The sequence below is a fragment of the Ochotona curzoniae genome, unplaced genomic scaffold, assembly GCF_017591425.1.
Source record: "Ochotona curzoniae isolate NIBS_2020 unplaced genomic scaffold, NIBS_Ocur_1.0 scaffold_2453, whole genome shotgun sequence".
NCBI classification, from domain to species: Eukaryota; Metazoa; Chordata; class Mammalia; order Lagomorpha; family Ochotonidae; genus Ochotona; species Ochotona curzoniae.
Window position 1 is genome coordinate 26,254,274 of NW_024467094.1, and position 21,502 is coordinate 26,275,775.

Genomic DNA, 21,502 nt, shown 5'->3' on the forward strand with positions numbered 1-21,502 from the left:
TATCCCGGAGCCCAGCAGATACCTCCAAAGCACTAGAGACTTCCTCAAGAAAAACAAGGGGAAAGACAGGAGGGGAAACCCGTTCCCCTTTAGCCCAGGTTTCCGTACTCTCGGATCCTCCAGAAGTTGGACAGAGGCGCAGTTGGCAGCCGCCTCCGCTGGCACAAGGACTTAGAAAGACAGTCTCCCCTATTTTCGGGAGGAGGGAGGTGAGGGACTTGAGAGCAAGAGTTGCATCGAGTCCAGGAAACTGCAGCGAGGAAAACTGCGGGGTAAGTGCGGGTGTGCACTGGAGCAGAAAAAGAGGAAGGAGGGAGGGGGAGGGGCAGGAGCGGGACGAAACGGAGAGGGCAGGGAATGAGTTATGCCAAAAAAAAAAAAAAAGCCCCGGTATTCCGCAGAGGAGGGAGAGCCCAGCACAGCACTCCCAGGGTACATCCCACCACGTATCCCGCGCCGAACTGGCAGGCGCGAAGCTGTCTGAACGAGAAGCCAAACTCGAACGTCCTGGAGGGCAACGCAGGCAGCTGGGGCGGGGCGGAGAGGAGGCGGCCTCCCGGGGCCCGAGGCGAGCAGGCGGCCACAGTGATCTGGAGTTCTGGCGTCCCGCATTTCTCCTCCTCCAGATGGCCGGGTTGAGACTCAGCTTCCCAGCCTGGCCTCCTGCCTCAGCCCCCGGGTGCTGGCCGGCCTGGCTGCTGTTGGAACTCCAGTCGGCGGCAGGGACTCTCACCTGGCCGAGCCGCCTTTTCTCCTCCTCCTCCTCCTTTTCCTCCTCCTCCTCCTCCTCCTCCCGCCCCCAACAGCCCTCATCCTCCGTTCAGAATCGGGAAGCAACGGGATCCGTAGGCGAGGAAATAACGACCCCTGCAGTTGCATTGCGGAAAATCTCGGTGGCGGCGCTAGTTGCGGGCGCTGCGAGCGAAGCAACTGGGAGTTCCGGGGAGCCCAGGAAAATAGCGGAGGAGCAAAAGCGCGCTGGCCAAGTGGGGAGCGTGAGGGCCCCACCGCGCCCGACCCCTGCGCCCCTTCGCCGCTGCGCCCCGCGGCCGTTGGGCTCCGCGCCCAGGACGCGCGGCTCGCCCCTGGATCGGAGACTGCCGACTCCGCGCTGACTCGGAAGCTGGGAGGGTCTGAGGAGGCTGCCGGCGGCCGGCGGTTTCGGGCAATAATCCCTGCCTCTCTTTCTCTGTCTCCCTGTCTTCTGTGTCTGCTCCTTCCCCCGCCCCCCGGAAGCAGGAGGAGAACGGCCCCGGAGCGGAGCAGTCACCCCCTGGCCATGCTTCGGTGAGGGGCGCGGACTTCGAGGGCAACTTGCCGCGGACTGCCGGGGCTCAGCCAGCGAGCTGCCAGCTGCACGGCTTGACCTGGAGGAGGGGCTATCGTCTATGTCTTCTTGGGGCGCCAGGCGAATCGGGGTCTCGCTTCTGCAGAAAGAGCCCAGCTCCGGCGGCTTCAGGTGGCTGGCACCGCGGCCGCGGCTACTAGAGCTGATTCCGCCGGGGGTCCGCGGAGCAGAGACTCGGGAACCGGGAGACCTCGTAGGCAGCGAGGCATCGGACATGTGTCAGCACATCTGGGGCGCACATCCGTCGAGCCCGAGGGGAGCTCTGCCTGAACAATTCAAACTGCGATATTGATCTTGGGGGTGACCGTCCCTGGCCGGCTGTCGGGTGGGAGTGCGAGTGTGCGCTCGCCCGCTCGGGAGTGTGCGCGCGTGTGTATGTGTGTGCCGCGTCGGGCTCTCCCCTTCCCCCCTGTTTTCCCGTCGAGTGATGCACTTGGAATGAGAATCAGAGGATGGAAATAGTGTGGGAGGTGCTTTTTCTTCTTCAAGCCAATTTCATCGTCTGCATATCAGGTATGGGACGCGTTGGAGCCGCGGGCGGGTTCGCGTTTTGCTGTGGTGTTTGGAGTCTGTGGGATTTCATTTTGTGTAGACGCGGAGCAGGAGGGGAGGGAGTGGTAGGGGCCATATCAGCTCTGCGGGTTTGCCTCCTTGGGAACCAGAAGCCTTGTGAGTCCGTGTGTGTGTGTGTGTGTGTGTGTGTGTGTGTGTGTGTGTGTGTGTGTGTGTGTGTAAGGGGGGGAGGAGAGAGAGAGAGAGAGAGAGAGAGGGAATGAATCAGTTTGGACGTGTGGAGTCCTAGAAAGGGGGAGGAGTGAGGATGATAAAGAGGAGGAAGATGGGTGTAGATTTTCAACTGCTTTCTTGGCTGAGAACTCTGGCGCCGAAATCCGAGCCCTGGCACCCCGACCTCAGTCCCCTGGCTTTGGAAGTTGCCAAACTCCGTTGATCCCTGGGTGGCAAAATGGATGCAGAACCCTGCCCTGGCGTCTGGGCACTTTGATTAGACTGCGGGAGCATACAAGACTGGAAATGTACAGGACATTCACGCCTTCCCACAAACTCCTTAGCAAGGATCGTGATGACTTGAGACCAGCTGGCACACACATACGCATACCCTCCCCCAATGAAAAGGGGCGGGGGGAGGCATGTGAGACAAGATAATATCACAAACCACTTTACACCACCGGTCTTGGCTACCAAGGATCTTGGTCTGCTGGTGCTGGACTGTGTTTTCAGTAGCAAATGAGAACCCAGGGCTGAGAGGTTGAAGGAGGTAGATATTTTGAATGCTCTCACCTGGGTGTCTCTGTGTTGGAGGGAATTCTGGTTTCTGAGCTGTGTCTTTGGGAGGGCAGGAAATTCAGCTTGGAAGGGAGCCATAAGGAAAACCCAGGGACCAGCAATGTTCCCCCACATCAGTGGCTCCTCCCATGGCAGCCCCCACCTCACCTCCCCACCCACCTAGCGTTGGAGCACCCAGCATAAAGCCTTTCTGCAGGTTCCAGTCCATCTGCATTCCCTCTGCAGAATTGGGGACTCAGCCAACTTCCTGTGAAGTCACCAGCAGAGGAGAGCAGGAACCTTGCCCCCTTTGGTCGGATACATTTCAGCAGCACCAGGTGGAGAACAGCACTCCTGCAGCTTCCCAACCCTCTGCCATTCTCTCCGCGCAACCCCCACTCCCACCTAAGAACCCTTGTTCTGCGTTTGAAATGGACTCAGTTCTAAATCCCACTGTTGAGTTTCAGTTTTCTCTGCAGCTGCTAGGAAGGGGAATGTGCTACCTAAAATCATCCCACTTGGGGCCTGGCCACTTCCATCAAGAAGCTTATCACTGCCATTCTTCAGGGTGATAGGACATGTACCTCAGAGGCAAGAATGAGTGCCCTGGAGCCACCTGCAGCCTGCATCTTAAGGGTGAACATCCCAGGTGACTTGCAAAAGCTTATTATCAGTCAGATAGGCAGCGAGGGACTGGATGTCAGCTCACAAGGCTGCATTTTACCAGCCTCTTCTCCATTGTCTACTTCAAACTGTTGTTGCAGAATATTTCACCAGCTCCTAAATAGCCTCTCCTGCCCTGTCTCCAACATCATAAATAAGTTGCAATTCTGACAAGCCACCTGAGTGGCTTACCGTGCCCTGAGGTTTCTGGTTTGCCCCAATATCCTCTTGGTTCCTAGCCCTTACTGTGAATTTGACCAGGCAATCACAGAAGGGAACAAGCCAGAAAAGGATCAGTTCTTGGCTTCAAAAAGGGGAATTAGTCGGATACCTGCCACAGCTATATTTGATTTGGTTTATCAGCAGCTAAATTATTCAAACAGAAGCATTAAGGGGGAGTTACTTCCAGCCCAGGAGAGGGGCTATGGAATACCCGGCCTTTAACATGTGTTTACTAAATTAGCATCATTGCAATGCAATGAGAGGATAAAAGTGTAAGCAAAATTGCTAGCTATTAGCTAAACACAGAAAACTAGGTTAGCATTCCAAATGCCTGGTCAGGACCTGCATTAATTTTCACCTTATGAAGATGTTTAGCTGGAGTTGCAACTGTATGTATTCTGAATTTACACATTCATGAACTTAACTATAAAAATCTGTGTTCTCCATGGCTAAGGTGATGGCCTCTTCCTTCTGTAAGCAGAGCTGCCCATTCAAACATGCCCATGTAGATCAGAATTATGACTACTAATATAATTATGACTCATGGTAGCCACAGTCTGAAGGTCTCAGACTTCTTTTTCCATTAGCAGCCTTAAGATGTGCAGGAATGCAATGTACTAAGGGTGAATAATTGTAGCTTTGGGGAGGGTTTGGTGAATCTTTCATTTCTGTTTCCATGATTTGCAGTTTTAATTTACTCACAACTGAGCTATACTGAAAGGATCATAACGCTGTGATTATAGAATCTACTAAATTACAATTTAAAAACAAAGGCCTTTTCCACCATCTTGGAATGAATCACCCCAACCAGTGAATGCATGGTGATCCTTACTGAGTTATGAGGCACCAATGACTGATACAGTGGTAGAATTAGCTTCATTACTGAGCAGTCCCAGACTGAAAAAGGCCAGCAAAAGTGTGCAGCATAAACATTTTGCAGAAAGAAAATATTGGCACTAATTTTGTCCCAGTGAAGGTATATTGACTGAATTTCATTTTGGTAGTATTTGCCTTTAAGATGCTGTAGGGCTTTGTAACTTAGTGTTTCATTAACCAAAGCTTCCAGAACCTTCTCTACTCCATTCCCCCACCCAAAACTGGAAGTGTACCCAAATAGTTTCCTCGCTGGACCTATTTAGATATGCATGGTATTAAAATATTATACAAAGTGTATATTTTGAAAAAAAATTTAATGTATGGACTTCAAATTATTTTGCACCCATTTTCTGCTAACTTTTTTGAGGCCCTTTCATATATTGCTTAATGTACAAATTCCTGGGCATAGTATCTTTGAAGGCTCTGCAACAACTGATTGTGATTTGGTTGGCAAATGGAGCTGGGAATTTTCTTGACCAGGATGAGCCAGTTGCTGTATAAACAGCAAGCATGCCTTGCATTTGAGAGATTCTATCAGTTTTGGCTACTTAATGACAACACAGCAAGGTTGAAGAAGGAATGCCATAGTCTAGGAGTCCTTCTGCCTTCCTACTAAGCTTGGACCTGCTTTTACTGAAAGTGTAAGGCACCCAGGATCTGTGGAGAGAAGAAGGAGAGAAAAAAAGAATGATTTTTCTCTGTTCTAGCAAAAGCTCCATTCCCTCTCATGAAAGCAGTTCAGAGCAGTGAGAATGAATGCTCAGCATTATGGGAAGAGAATTTTCTGGTCAAAAGACAGCTGTCTAATTTAATTCATGCAATGCATCCTAGTCTTGCCTTATTTAACTTTACTTGTCAGTTTGTGCATAATAAAAACAGACATAACAATTAGAATTATGTGGTGCCTTTGCATATGTTGCATATATTTGTTGGAATTTGTAGTATGATTTTATGGATAGAAAGCCAAAGTTCACAAGATTTGGCCTGGAGGAATCACACTCAGGTTCAGGTCAAAATGCAGTGTATCATTTGTGCTTTGATTCAAGATTTCCTTCAAACATTCTTGTTTAGTGTCAGTTTTTTTTTTTTTTAAGTTTCCACTTAAAAGAAAGTAAGTCTCAGAGAATTTGGGATCTGAAGTTTAATGACTTATGGTTTAGGGCTAGAAATGAGATAGCATATGACTTGCGTATAAAAACAGTTGCCCTCAAGATTTTATAATCAGCACTCCCTCTGAGCTAATACATTCTTTCCTATTCTGAAAGTCAAAATGGCTTCAAAGGAGAGAGAGTACTCATGTCATGAGTTTGTTGCATGGATTAAAAGACATAATGCGTTCAATGACTTAGCACAGTGTCTGGCACATAGTTATCGTTGCATTAATGGCATTGATCGTAGGCTGTAAATAGGATATTGTATAGGCCTGGTTCATGGCAGAGCTTTCACTTTCTTTCATGTAAACTTCTTTAAAGGCAAAAGAAAATAATTCCTGCCAAGCAATCTTCCTATAACACTGAGCATGAATACCACTTTTTAAAAATTTTTATTTTTAATTTTAAATGATGTTAACATAGTTGATCAGAGTGGGATGGATAAAGAGTTAGGGAAAAGTGGGTGTGATCACTGTTTCCAAATTTTCTGTTTCTCCTTCTTGTTTCAGGGGGATGAATACCACTTTCAAAGATGCCTTGGCTAAGAATTGTTTAAATGTTTTTTTTTTAAACTTTCCTTCTCATATAGATGAAACCAATGGCACTAGGTTTTTGTGCATAATTATGAATATAGCTTGCTGTCCCTGAAACCCTGATAGGGAAATGAAGATTGGAAAGTATAATAAATTACATGGAGAACATGCAGTGCTTCTTACACAGTAGACCAACATTGTTTTCCTCTTTTAACTTCCAGCTTCAGTTTTTTTCCAAAATGGCAAACTGTATGTACTTTCAATATGACTTGAAAGGGAATACTCTTATTAAACACAAAAGAACCCCACCCAAGCAAAGGTTGTTCACCTGATTGTCTCACCTGAAGCATAGTTTCCTTAAATATAATTTCTCATGTGATATCACATAGCCCAGTCACAGATAACCATCATCCTAGATGAACCTCTGCAGGCAGTGAATGAACTAAGTGTTTTTGTTTGTGTTTTCTTTTTGAGTAACATAAAAATTTTCAAGAGGCAAAGGAAATGTCAGCTTGGGCACGTGGTCCCTAGGCTGGGGAGAGGGATTGAGCAACATTCTAGAAATCAGAATCCAACATGTCATCTTACCTTGTTAAGTAAGCTGTATATATGTGGGCCTGAGGTTCAGGTCAGAGATACATGTGTAGGGTAACAAGCCGTTATGTAAATCCGAAGACCCACCCTGCTGTCCAGTTCTATACTAATTTCCTGTTTGACCTGGCCAATTCTCATAACCTCTCAGCATCTCGGTTGCCTCATTTGTAAAGTGGGAATTATTTGTTTTGCCTATTTAAAAGGATTATTGAGGGAAATATTAGAAAGAGAACTTGAACCTTCTTTGTGTTGTGCAAAACATAAAGTTTTTATGTTCTTACTAAATGATAACTGGAAATATGCTAAAGATATGAGTATAAAAACAAAAGTGAGATTCATGTGCATGATGTAAGATAGTATAAAAGGATAATCAATGATACCTGTTAGCAAATGATGATAAATGCTAAATCGTAATGCCAAATATACTGTGCTATAAAATAAGATTACTGCATAATTGTTTCAGTAAGAATGTAAGTTTTATAGAAAGGAGAAGTCTTCAGCATGAAAGAAAAGGAGAATATGAGATTGGTGTTATAGTTTGAGATGAGACAGATGGGCGGGATCATGGCAACCAAAGGGGAGGAACAGGAATGGATAAACGTGCAGTAAAGACTATTACCACTGGACTAAAATGTTCTGTGTACTAACACGGAAAGCTGGAGCAAACCCACTTAAGGGCCTACTAAGCTGAGAGATAATGGAATGTCTCTAAATAGTTATTTTCTTTGTGATTTTTAAAACTCTTTTTACTGGTTCTTCACATTGATTCACTGGATTAAAGTTGGTTAAAGTTTTTTTTTTTAATTCTAATGCTCTTTGGATTTTAAGAGTATGCTGCCTGTCTCCAACTACCACTGTATTTTGCAGTTTGTATTCTACTTGGTATTGCAGACAGTTGGGTTGATTTGGGGATATTGGAGATTGGTGAAGATTTAAATTTCTAATCAAAAATGAATATAATGCTCACTCTAAAAGTTATTGATCCTACAGGATAATCGCAAAAAAATACAATCTGTCAAATGTCTAGTGGGGTATCCAAAATGTAGTAGCAGTCACTAGCGAAGTTTTATGTATCCTAGGAGAATAAGCCTGGGGTTGGTGTCAAACCAGGCTTCCATGTGAATCCTAACTTTGACATTCATTCTATGTGGTCTTGGGGAAGGAAGCTCCCATATCTCAGATTAGTCATCTGTAAGATGAGAGTCCCTGAAAGTATACATCAAATTCTTCTGTAGCGCTTGACATGAGATATTCACTCAGTGAGTAGAAGCTGTTCCTATCAGAAGCTTCTCCCATAAATGTCATCATCATCATTGACATCATCAACATCATCATCATTGTATTTAATGTCAATCATAATGGTTTCTGATACTTTGACCCTGTGCTTGTAAATGCCAAATGGTTATTCATTCATGTATACTGCTGTGTTTAATCAAAAAGTATCAACAGCTAACTGTGCTGAAAATTAGAATAAGAAAAGCAAGCAGCATCTTGACATTGATCTTTACAAAAATTGTACATGGATGTGATTGAGTTATAAACAGAGTTTACCAAGACTGTAAAGGGGGAACAATGATCTCTTTTGTAGGTGGGTACAAGTGGGGAAAGCAAATGATGTTTGCAGAAGCCATTTAACTTGGGCCTGAAAGAATACATGAAAAAAAAAAGCAGGGTAGTGAGAAAGACAAACTGAGGAAAGGTTGATGTTTAATAGACAAAAGGAGGGTATGATGAAAGGAACACTTGACTGTGTAGGCTGGAGTCAGGGACTGGAAGTGGGACAACAAAACGAACTTAGGCTCAATGCAAAGAGGCTATAACCATGGTAAGAATTTTAGAGCTCATCCTTTAGTTCTGGGTCTCTAGGGAAGATGATGCATACTGGTGTGTTTGCAATTTAATATGATACTTTTGGACTTGACCTTTACTGAGAAAAAACTTGAAAATCCAACTCCATGCCTTTTTTCTTCCCCATCCTTATGATTGATAACAACATCATTTGGAAACTTCTGTCCTAATAGATCAATTGGGCCATTTTGGAATATTCTGATTAGTGATAAAAAATCATTTTACTATCTATTATGGCCCTTATTTAGCCTGATCTTTCAGATGTAGTACATGCATATTAAGCTAATGAAAATGAAATTTTGATTGAATAATAATAACATATTACCATTAGAAAAAGGCTAAGAAAACAGGATGATCTGGATATTCATTTGTGATGTGGAAATTAATTCTGGGCCAAGCAATCGATGTACAATTTGTAAAACAGATGCATAAAGTACTACAAAATATTTTGAAGCAATTTTAGCCTTATTATTATCTGCACAACTTTTATTTACAATATTCTACAGATTTATCTTGGAGAATGCACCCATAGCCCACTAAATTAATAACCATTCTCCCCTCTCAGTGTTCCAGTTACTAAAGAGTAAACATAGAAAGGTAGAATGAAGCTATTTCACTTGTTCTTTATTTATTCACAGTTGTTTAGTCATTGTATATTGGACACTGAGAAGTAATACACTGAACTTTCTCTCCAAAACTCATAGTTTACCTAAAACTGATTTGTAAAATATTCCTAATTTCAACACTATCTGATAGGTACTGTAATGAAATATCAAAGTGTTTGAGAACAGAGAAGTGACATCTGATTCATTCTGGAAGTGGTCAGGACAGAGAAAAGAGAGTAAGTAGTGTCAGAGAATTCTGGGGCTGCCTTGAAAGGTGGCCAAAATGGGCTTGGAGGATTGGAGCTAATGGACTGACGACAGGAATATTATGGGCAGAGATGATTAAAGGAAACAAAAGCTGGAAGATTGAACCACACAAAAGTTATGAAAAAGCTAAGAGGTAGAAGTGGCAACAATTAAAGAGTGGAGTGTGATAGGTGTTTAGGAAGTATGGTTTTAATAACAGTGACAACTTGCTTATAATAATGTCAACATAAGCTATCCTGTGTCCTTTGTACAAGAAAGATCCTATTTTAAGGCCCATGGCGGTTGTGCAGCTTACATCCATCTGTTTATTAGGAGCAGTCAGGGTTAAAGCTTTTGGCTCTTGGTCCCGCTATGCCCCATTTGGTCCAGATCACTAGTGATTTCCCAGTGTTGTTTTTGGTTCCAGGTGGCTTCCCAGAAGCTTTTGAGGTAACTCAGGTATAGATTACATAGTTTATCTCCTTTCTGAGTTTATTGCTATGTATTTACCTCCCAGGGAAAAAGACCAAAACTGATCAACTGACCTGGGATTTTGCAGTATGTGGATCATCATCATATTCTCTTTGACTGTTGCATATTCCCTATGGTTATTTAGTAGTTTTCCTCTCAGATAGTCTTATAAGTGCAGCTTAAAAGGATTCCAGGATACAAAGGATGCATCTGTTGCAGTGGGTGAACTCAGTGATGAGAAGTGGTCTGGAATTGTTTTTAAGGTCATAATTGCTCCTTAGTAGCAAGATGTGGCTGGTAATGGGCTAGCCAGTATTTGATTTTGATTACATTTGCATTAAGGGGCTATCAGGTGGGCAGTAGGGGGAGATTATCTGTGGTTATAGAAAAGACAGGCTATAAATAGCTTTGCCTCTTGATCTGGGAGAGGTGGGACTTTTGTCACAACAAATGCAGAATTAATCTTTAACTTGGTCCAATATTTCATACCCAATGGTTAAGGGCTGGTAGTAGGAAATGAAGCCTGTGACTTTCAGGTGTTTTCTGGAGCCAAGTCTTGCTGGCTTTGCAACACACTTGGCAGCAATGCCAGAGTTGGAATAAACACATTTGCCGAAGGATATGAGTCAACATATTCCCCTTCCGCTCCAGGCTCTCCTTACTAAACACAGCTACCTTTACCCTCAAGGAAAACAATTTTAATGGTAGCATTTACTGCATGTGTGTGAGTCTCCTTTTCTTTGACTTAGGACTCTTGAATTTAATAATTAAAATAATGTATTTATGGGAGCTTATTCCCAGTGTTCAATGTGTTTATCCATTCATTCTAAAAATATTAATGAGTGTATCCTATGAGGTAGGCACTGGGCCAACCACAGTTTAAAATGTACTGGGCAAAATAGCATGGTCTTTTTCTTTGTGATTGAATATCCAGTAATGCACAAATAGTGTGTGTGTGTGTGTGTGTGTGTGTGTGTGTGTGTGTTTTCCCTTTGTCTAAACCTGTACATGACATTTAGAAGATGTCCAATTATGAATAACTGAATTAAGAAGTAAATGAGTAAAAAGAATGTTCATTCTTCCTACATGGGAAACTGGAAGCCGAGATCTGAGGTTGAGGAGAAGGAAGATGTAGAAGACATCTGTATTGGCTGCTCTCTTGCTACTACTTGATGTAGAGTAGGAAAAAAAATCAATTTGTCTTAAAAACAAAGCCAGAGATAAAGAGAGAGAGAGAGAGAGAGAGAGAGACTTTTTCCATCAACACAACCCAAATGACACAAGAGCCAGATACAGACCAGGCTGGAGCTAGCAGCCAGCAGCTACAAATCCATCTGAATATCCCACATTGGTGACAGGGACTCGAGTACTTAGGGGCTTCATACTGCATCCCACAATGTATCAACAGAAGCAGAGATTCAACAGTGGCTTGACCAGCTGCCCTATAGCACAGTCCCCTGGGCATAGGTTTTTGAATGTACAAAGAATTATCGCAAAAGGGACCCATCCCAAAGAGCAATATATTTGACAGTGTTCTTTTCCTTCTCCTACTTAACGCATATCTATTTGACAATTATTTTATTGGGGACACTGACAGCTGTTTATAATGCATTTTGTCTCCTTTTAGTTGTATGATAACATACTAGAGACATGAACCAGGATAATTAGGGTTCAATGGAATCATTATTCTTCCTTAGGCCATATCATCTCCATTCCTACTGAATAACATTGCTTAGACAGCAGTGGACTTTTTTTTCTTTTTGGATTCCAGTTTTGGAGAAATCAAAACTTTTAACTCTTGTATTTCTTTTCACTGTATTTGAAAGACAGAGAAAGAGAGAGAGAAATAATCCCCATCCACCGGTTCACTCCCCAAATCCCCATAACAGCCAGAGCTGTGCTAGTCCGAAACCAGGAGCCTGGAATTCCATCTGGGTCTCTCACATGGGTACCAGAGCTCCACCTGATGTTGTCTCCTTAGCAGGAAGTCAGATCAGAAATTAGGGGCACAGGACTGTACCAAGTACTCTGATCTGGAATGTAGGTGTACAAACAGATTTAACCTCTGTGCCCAATGCCTGACATACTTCCAGCAATTTAGAAAGCTCAGTAAACCTTACCAAGACTGAAGGATAAGACATAACTCCACTCTTTAATCTTGTTGTGGAGCTGTATAGAAAATAACTGTACTCTCCATAGAGTTCCAGTCTTTTACCAAGAACAAACCAAGCCAAAGTAAAACAAAAAATCTAACCAACCAACCAACCCCCCCCCTACTTCCCTTATGGCCTGTTATAATGGTGTGGAGATAGCACTTTTGTTAATTCTTAACAAAGAGCCTGGAGTCTAGGAATCCAAAAGATTGAGTGGATTTGCTGGCTTTGGCTTTTAAATTTTGCCTACAATCATTAGTTCATCTTTACAGCTGTGAGGAATGGCCATTTGGGATAATCTGTTGTTTATTTGTTCGGTACATTAATCACAAAATAATACAAGACCTTATGGAAGCCAAGAGTCCCAATGTCAACTCCTAAGTGTTTGGGGATTATACTAAATCATAAAGTAAGGTGTCAATGAGTGTTACATTTCAATTGCAAAACCTCACACAGAATTATGTGTCTTGTCATGTGTCACAATGCACCATAACAGTAGCAGTGTCCAGTCATTCACCATTCTGTAGAAGGGAATATAGAGTGGTGAAGTCATTACATTTATTGTCACGACCAAGTCCATCCCTTTTTTTGTCTACTACGATGAGATTATTTGTAGCATCATAGTTTGTTTTGGAGCTACTTTGCAGTGGCTAAATGAGAGCTACATGCAATTTTAAGTGCATGAGTTAGTACAGCTTTTTGTTTTTTCTCTATATGTTGAGATTAGAGTTGGAGTGAGCCTCGTAATGTCTTGTAAAATGCCATGTTAGGTACAATGTTTTAAGCAAATGAATGTGTAGAAGTTTTGATCATGTAAGCTAATTATAGATGAGATGCTCTTCCTTAGCCAGGGCTCCTTTTTCATACAGACATAAGCCATGCAAAAGTAGTTTAGCATCAAAAACATGAGTGATGTGAGAATTACTGGATTCATTTAACAAATGTGATACAATGGTATCAAAGAAGCTTTCAGAAAAAATGATTCACCATAGACTTATGATATTTTATTCACTGAAGTTTGAAATGGTAACTTTTCAACTTTATGCTTTTGTTTTAAAGAATGCATCTTACATATTTCTCACTGTTGCTTCCTAGTTGCATTCATTCAGAAATGAAGAATTGTCTTAGTAATGGGTCACAACAGGAACTTGTCTCTCACATTAATATTTCAGTTGGTGCCAGTGCATACAATTAGAGAATTGGTGGGGGGTCTGGGATAAGAAGGAAAACCCTGTCTTTGGGTAGTGGCTTGGGAATTGTAAGGCTGCTGGAGGCTCTGTTATCTTTATGGCATTATTTCCAGAGTTGTCCTGGGCATTAGTGTTAGCAGGTGGAAGAAAAAGGATGGAGGAAAATTGTGAAAGGAAAGCTGTGAACATCATTTCAGGCCAGTCACATGGCCACCTGTTCTTGTGGAGGTGCTTGAAATCTAGGCTTATAAAGAGCAAAGGAGAAGTGGTTTCATAAGCTATTGCTTGATATCTGTCACTCTAACATTCATAGTTTTCTTTTTGTATTTTCCTAATGATTTATTCATCTAAAATAATATTTTTGTGGTTGTCTTATTTAGTGCTTTTGAACATCTATATCACTCCTAGTGTATGATATTTTTAGCATATATTATTCATACAGGCATTTGTGTCTATAAAAGTCTATATCAAAAAATCTAAAAATTATATATCTAAGAAAATTAATATTGTGATTACTAGATCAAGCAGTACGGAGTTTTTTTATGGTTTTACTATGTGATACCCATAACTACTAGCTACTAATGGGTAACAATCCATAGATAATCCTGAATTCCTTAAGTGAAGAAGCATACAGAATAGAGATAAAATTTTAAAAGATCCTTTCATCAGTGACAGGTTCACCCACAAAGTATTAAACAAAAACTAAACAGAACCCAGAAAGATAGCCTCGTCTTGAATGCTCTAGGATCCCATATAGGCACCGATTTGTGTCCTGGCTGCTCCACTTCCCTTCTAGTTGCCTGCTTGTGGCCTGGGGAAACAGGAGAGGGTTCCCCAAAGTCTTAGGACCTTGCAGCTCTGTGGGAAACCCACTCCTGGCTCCTGGCTTTGGATCAGTTCAGCTCCAACCGTTGAGGCCACTTGGGGAGTGAACCAGTGGATGGAAGATCTTTCTGTCTGTCTTTATCTCTATAAATCTGACTTTCTAATAAAAATAAACAAATGTTTAGACAAACAAACAAACAAAACCTGAAGAGTCCTGGGGTTAAAGGTATTATCATCTTAACAAGGAAAATCTTAGACAAAACACAAAGACTAAGAACAAGGAAATATCTCCTGGTTCTAAAATTTCGAGACTTTTCAAGTATTATTCCTAGAATGTATTTTTGTATTATTGGATCAGCAATTCAGATGGTTTTGAAAAGAGTTATTAACTTGGAATTCAGGAATGCTCTAATAGATTTTGCTACTACTAGCTCTGTAGCATGAGAGGAGTAATTTATTGTTCTATGTACCTGTTTTCTCTAAACATGAATATTAGACGAGGTAACTTCTAGGTCTATTTACAACTTGAGAACTTTAAGAGAGTAATGATTATTCTAGTTGGCTATTAATACTAAGCCTTTCCTGTCTTTAAAATGTGGAAGCAGCAAGGTTAAAGTACAAGAAGATCTTTACAACAATGAATCAATGGAAAAGGGGCAAATGACTTTCTAGATGGGTGTGCATCTGACAAGACATCGTAAGATGATAACTGAAGCTATTTGTAGATTATAACATTACAGCCTAGATCTAGTAAAACTCTGAGAAGTAGTGTAGCATTCACTACTGACTGCTACAAGAAAAAAAATGTCATGACTATGTTTCAGTATCCTCCTTGCTACACTGGAGGTAAACAACATGCATATTTATAGTTATGGGAGGCTGAAAAAAAATGTAGTAGTTCTTGGCACATAGGATGCACTTGAAAGTGATAGGCCTTGCTGTTATTATGGCTGAAGTGAAAAGAGCAGAAAAACATTGGGCAAAATTAAGAAGGAATTGGCAGTGTCATGTAAAACAAGGGGATTAAATGAGCCAATGCATGTGAAAGTATTTAGCACTAGACCTGCACATAGTGTATAATCAGTGAGGGTTGGGTGAGTCTGATTCACCAGGGGAAACAAAGATGTTTGGGGAATATTTTAAAGGTAATAATACAGAAGGCAATTATGTCATTGCCAAGAATGATCCTTAGAATTTACTGGTGCTGGCCCGTATTTTTCATTTTAAAGCAGTTTAGTTATTTATTTTATGGGCATAGTTTTGACTTATCAAGGTCTCTGGTGTAGTCATGTGGTCTCATGTAATGCAGTGAGTATTCAGCCTTGACAATAGTGGTGTGAACAGAACTCTGACTCAGGAATTCATCACTTTTTCCCATACCAACAACATTAATAAATGTTAGGTTACTGGTCAGCACAATAAGAAACAAAGTATCTTACGCTGATCCATGTATTAGAAATATAAAATTTGTCCTACATGTTCTGAAACTACTGTTCATTTTTGTGAGAATTTAGCCACTCTCTTTTCTTCTCATTGTTCAGTCTTGCCAGCTTTCCAAAACACTAATTTGTGCATCAGGTAAGCTTAACTGTGTTAGTTCAGCTCATTTACAACATGAAAATTCATTCTGATTTATCTTTTATAGTCATTTGAGGGAAGGATTTAAAAAATGATAATTAAATTCTGGGCTATTTCAGGTATTGTGACATGGTACCTTTTCAAATATGCCTGATCTGAGAATTTCAGCAGAAGTCACGGAAAATGAGACGTAGAACATTTGATAAATGTTGTATTGATGCTAAATAAAGACAGGTAGACTGTGACCAGAGTATTTGGTCTCTAGGGAGCCTGCTTTAGAGCTTTTCAGAGTGTGTAGAGTTTTCTATGGGATTTTTTTCTCCCAATCACATTGGCAGAGTCTGGATTACAGCTGAGAATGCAGAGATTAATGGCCTATTGTAACTAATCCACTAAACCCCTACTCCTGTTCCTCTTAAATTGATTGAATTTATAGAAGCCCAAGATCCACCCACAGCAGCTAGTCTGACACCAGACTCCAGTGATTGAATGGGCTCTGCTTTAAACACACACCGAGAATCATGGAGTAGCATCACTTTTTACATTTGAGGGTGCTCTTATTAGTTATTTATTAGATCTCAGTGTGTTCTCTTGTCATCTCTTTAAAAAGAAAAACTATTCTTACATGATTGCAATTTAAAGCAAGACATGTATCACTCAAACAACTTAGAGGAAAAAAACAGAATTTTAATACATCACAGAAGTTTAATACAGCTAGTAATTTTCTGGCTGGACTCCTTCTCTGTTGTACAAGTATAAATATTTTTCACTTATTTTACATTATTTACATTATTCTGTTCTGCCCAAAATTCATATAACATACATATAGTTTGCATGGTCCACCTAAGTGCAGGCAAAACAATGCAAAAGTAATTATTTACCTAAATATGTATGAACTGATGAAAATTATAATTTTAAGGTAAAGCAACATACTCAAATTGAATGACAAATTTTTAATGATTAATACAGTGTTCTTAAAAATAATTAGTAGGAAGATAAGATTATGGGCAATATATTCATAATAGCTAGCCTTTTAAAGTTTATTTAGATTTATTTGTTAGGCAGACAGATAGATGCAAAACCCAGAAATCATCCATCCACTGCTTAACATCCCAGATGTCCACACTTGCAGGGATTGGACCATCCCAGAGCCAGGCACCCAGAACTCAGTCCAGGTCTCTTAAAACAGTGGCACAGATTTGAACGCTTGAACCATCACTTTGCCTCGCAGGTTGCACTTTAGCAGGAAGCTGGCACTGGAAGCAGAATTGGCCCTGAGCTTGGGCACTGAGACACTGAATATGGGCATTCTAAGCAACCTCTACACCCCTGTACCAATCAGCCATCCCAATACTAAAGATTTTTGAGTAACAGAAACTCTGGGAAAGACAACCTAAAATTGAGGCTTTTTAGAAAAATTTGAAATGATTATATGTAAATACACTGAAAAACAATATGTACTTCTTTGAGAGTGATTAAGAGCTAGGTTTAAACCCCCTCTTCTGCCTCTTATGAGCTGGTTGAGTATAAATAAATTAATTTCTGCATTTCAGTTTTCTAATCTATAAAATATAGATTAAAAACCACTTCAGTGATTTTTGGGTAAGTGTTTAATAACATGAAAGTAAAGCATGGAGTTATGTTAACATCAGGCAGATAATAACAGCTTAATAAATGTGGCCTGTTAATAGTATCACAGTCATGTGTACCAAGCCACCAGCCACTATCTCATTATACAGACTTCTTTGAGTTCCCTGTAGAGAACATTGTACAAGAATGTTGGATACCTTCAGTAGCCCGTTTAGAAAGAATTCACAGTGTTAAAATCAGTGTTTAAAGGGATAAACCATAGACCAACTTTTCTAACTTACTGTTTTTTTGTGTGGAGACACCTTGCCCCCCACTTTCCTTGTGACTCTGCTCAGGCTGTGTTTCTTGTCTTGTTGTTGTTGATGTTGGCTCCTCACTCACATGGGTGAGACTTCTATCCATCCAGGAGGTTTCTTTTCATGAGGGCTGTTGGGAACCCTCAGTCCAGCCAGCAGTGTTCACTCCTCCTCCTCAGCTCACGTGCCGACTGTCTGCAGTTCCTCATGCAATGTCCTGCCTTTATCAGATGACATTCACCCTAGTCAGGATTCATCCAGTCTGTTTGCATATCTCTTCTCCACTCCAGGTAGAATACACAATTGATTGAGCTTCAGTCTCCTACCTTCAGTGACAACGTTTACCACATCCTCTAATGGAGTCTGCTTATTTCAGTTGTGTGTTTTCCTAACCAAACAGCCTATGTTCCTTCTACTGATACTACAGCTTAAACCAGGGCTCAGCCAAGAATTAGCTGTTGGTCACCTATTTCCAGATTCTGAGAAAATGGTTTTATTCAATAAAGTTACGCCCATTCACTGGTACATAGTCCAACACTGCTTTCCCTCTATAGTAGCAGAAATGAGCAGTTGCTACAGGAACTGTATTGCCTGTAAAGGCTAAAATATTTACTCTGGTCCTTTCAAAAACAAAGAAAGTTTTGATTTAATAACACACAATGAGTCCAGATGCTTCACACAGATCAAAGAAAGCAAGTGCCTGGATTGTAGCTTCTTTGTGATAAAGGGCTAATGAAACTTTGCCTAAAGTATTTTTACCTTTCTGGGTACCTTAGCAGGTTTTACCACTCCAAGCTGATCCTTCAAGTTGATCCTCCAAGCACCTATGACTGTCAGATACAAAAACCAGTTCAGGATGACTCCCTTGCTCTCAGGATGGCTTTGAGTGGTGGCTTTGCTCCTATCCAGGTCGGCATTCTGGTGGGAAAGGACTCTATGCTAAAGGATGGTCTGCGCAAAGGATGGCAGTTTGGCAGGGAAGGGAAAGCTTTCTGAGAGTGCTGTTCTGGGCCGGCTCTTTGAACACCTGCCCATCTTCTTGCGGGAATGAAGGTCAGACCATATTCAACAATAAGACCATCACCTGGAGAAGAAGCAATTTTAGGAATGACAGCCTTAGAAATCAAACCTTTCTCCTGACAGTTGAGAGGGGTCAAACTCCTGACCCCAGCTGTGATCCAGTTCTGCTTTGGGATAGAACATTTTCTCCCAAACTACAAGCTGAATGGGATTAGCCTGGCTCTGGGAAGTGATTGCTACCCTCCCTGGGCAGATGTCTAAAGTCAAGAAGCAGCATCTTGGGCTGCTCTCGAAGAGTGAGACCTGACAAGGACCCTGAGCTTTGCACTGAGACGCCCCTAAAGCCATTCTGTAATACTGCTTGACAGAAGCTGTTTGCTGCAGCTCTTGAGGTGGGGCTGGCAAACCAGGGCCCATGGAGCAAGCCCAGCCCACTGCCTCCTTCTGTAAGGCCTAGGAGCTAAGAATGATTTTTACATTACCAAATGGTTGGGAAAAAAATGAAAGAAAATATATATATTTTTAATATCACATGCAAATGAAAGGAAACTATTTTTGTACTTGAGTGGAGTTTTGTTGAAATGGCCACACCTGTGTATTTATGCATTCCCCAAGACTACTTTCACACCCCATCAGCAGTGCCGACTAGTTATAACACAGCTCACAGCTTGCAAAACCTGAGTTTTTGACTCCTGGCTCTTACCAGAAAAAAAAGCTTGCTGTCTGGAGTCCACAATATGTTAATTAAACTCATAGCATTAAAGAGTAATATGCACAGACTAAGATGCAATCATTTAAAGGCTTTTCAATGAGTTTTAGAAAAGAACACAATTCTGTAATCACCACAACAGTGAATCTATAGAACATTCCCATCATTGCCCCAATTTTTCTGTATTCCTTTGTAGTCAATCCATCTCTGATGCTTGAACTCAGGTAGCCACCGATCTGGTCTCTGTCATCATTAATAACTTCTAAATTATTATTTAAAGGGCAGGTAAAGACATGAAGTTGATGTTATCCTTTCGGTTGGTGTCTTTAATTCACTCCAAATACTCCAAACAGCCACTCCACTGTTCATGATTTTAGAAGGTAGCAGGCCCTGTGTGTAAAGGTCTCATTTTGCTATCTCATTGAATCTCTTAACCCTGTGAGTGGATTCTTATACATCTCCCATTTTGCCGACAGGAAACAGAGACCTTCAGTTAACTTACTGAAGTACACGCAGACACTAAGGTGTAAGTTTTCGTACTGAACTCCAATCTGTTTGAATCAGAGGCTGAGGATTACCACTGCATCACACATTTCTTTCATCTTCAGTCCAAGTTTCCTTAATATCTCAATATAAACTTTTTTTTTAAGTGAAGGAAACTCAAAGATTAAATAACTATTTAAAGTCATCCTAATTCTGCTGGGGTCAGGATTTGAACCAAACTCTCCAAACTGCCAGCAGAACATACAGAACAAAAATGACTTTAAAAAATGCTTTGAAAAATCACCCTGTCTCAGAAATGGATGAGCTAAAAGCCAAGTAGGATTGAGTTCTAACTAATGCCAAGGTGCTGTGGCAGGGGGTGAATAGCTGCCTTTTGCCAGATGTACTTTTACTTCCTAAACGGATATTCCAAGGCCATTTAATGTGATATAAACAACTAATGGCAGTAAAGTGCTTTGAAAAACACTGGGGGTTGCATCCAGGCCAACTAGCACCACTAATCAAAATCTCTTTCTAGCCTTCACAAACAGCATCTGATCTGCATTGCTCTCTTTACATTGGAAAGAGGATAAAAACCAGTGTCAGAAGAGGGCTCTGTGGGGTATTCACTTTCTCTCTTAATTTTTACCTACCGTTAAAAATGCTAGTTCTTTTGTCAAACCTCTTGTCTGAATGATTGTGTTATATTTCTTCAGAACCTTTTTACTAAACACTTGGCACATAATGGTGCCCCCCCAAATATTGCCTGGTGTTTCGGTTTTCTAAGACATCTGCCTTCATACTGTAAGTTATTCTTACTACCTAGGAGAGTAAGTGGTATCCTTTGGGGTCCGTAGTTGCAGCTAACAGATCTTCAAGGTTAGTGTAAACAGAAAAGAAATTCATCCAAGCATTTGAGGTGCTTGCAGAATCTAAGAATTGCAACTAGAGGCAATAGTTACAAAGATAAGCTCTTGCTTTGTTCTAGAGATGCAAGGACAGAAACAGCTGAATTTTGTTAATGATATGAACTGGGCACTTGACATTACTGAAGTCCAGAAATCTAGACGTTTCTGTCACTCAGCTTGCCAGACAATGGAATCCCTGCCGAATCAGCTTCTTCATGCTATTCAGTTTGGTCGACTTCAGCCACATGCTGTAATCTAGCCAAAGTAAAGGTCAGGATTCTACCTGGGTGAGGTTGTACACGAAGGACAGTGAAATACTCTAAGCACAGAAAGTTTGCTGAGCTATGTCCTCCCCAAAATGTCCATATCTTTTTTTTCTTTGTTTTTTTTTTTTTAAATTTTACTTCAATGTAACTATGCTTACAGAAATACACTCATATTAGTTAATGGAACATAAGTTATCTTTCAATTTTGACCAAGAAATTGGTACATGGTTTTACTGTTTTCTTTTTCCAAAAAGGATTTGTAGCCATGTCTTAAACACAGTAGTCTACACCTAGGTCCGCCTTATATGGTAAATCACTTGCAGATGTGATTGAGTTAAGAATCAAGAGGTGGGGGTTTACTTGTACTTAAATTATTATTTAAGTATTATTTATTATCTGGGTAATCACGAGGACCCTTATGAGAAAGAGGCAAACGAAATGTATAGGCTGAAGAACAGATGTAATCAATATGTTCACCCATCTTATTTATCCTATGATGTATTAAACAAGTGGGGAGGTGATTGCTAATCACTGTAAAAGGAATTACATACAATAGAAAAAATAACAGACTTAAAGGTAAACACCAAGAAGTTCACAAACACCAGGCTTAGATTTAATGCTGTTAGGTTATATCTACCTATCA

At 41.2% G+C, this 21,502-nt stretch overlaps 1 protein-coding gene across 1 annotated transcript in view; it reads left to right on the forward strand.

The window, feature by feature from the left end:
• The first annotated feature begins 1,234 nt into the window (after positions 1-1,234).
• Positions 1,235-21,502, forward strand: part of CA10 (carbonic anhydrase 10) — a 398,895-nt gene continuing 378,627 nt past the window's right edge. Inside the window, exon 1 of the mRNA XM_041000962.1 lies at positions 1,235-1,861. Coding sequence (XP_040856896.1) covers positions 1,801-1,861 — 61 coding nt within the window. The 5' untranslated portion in view covers positions 1,235-1,800. The remainder of the gene's footprint in view (positions 1,862-21,502) is intronic.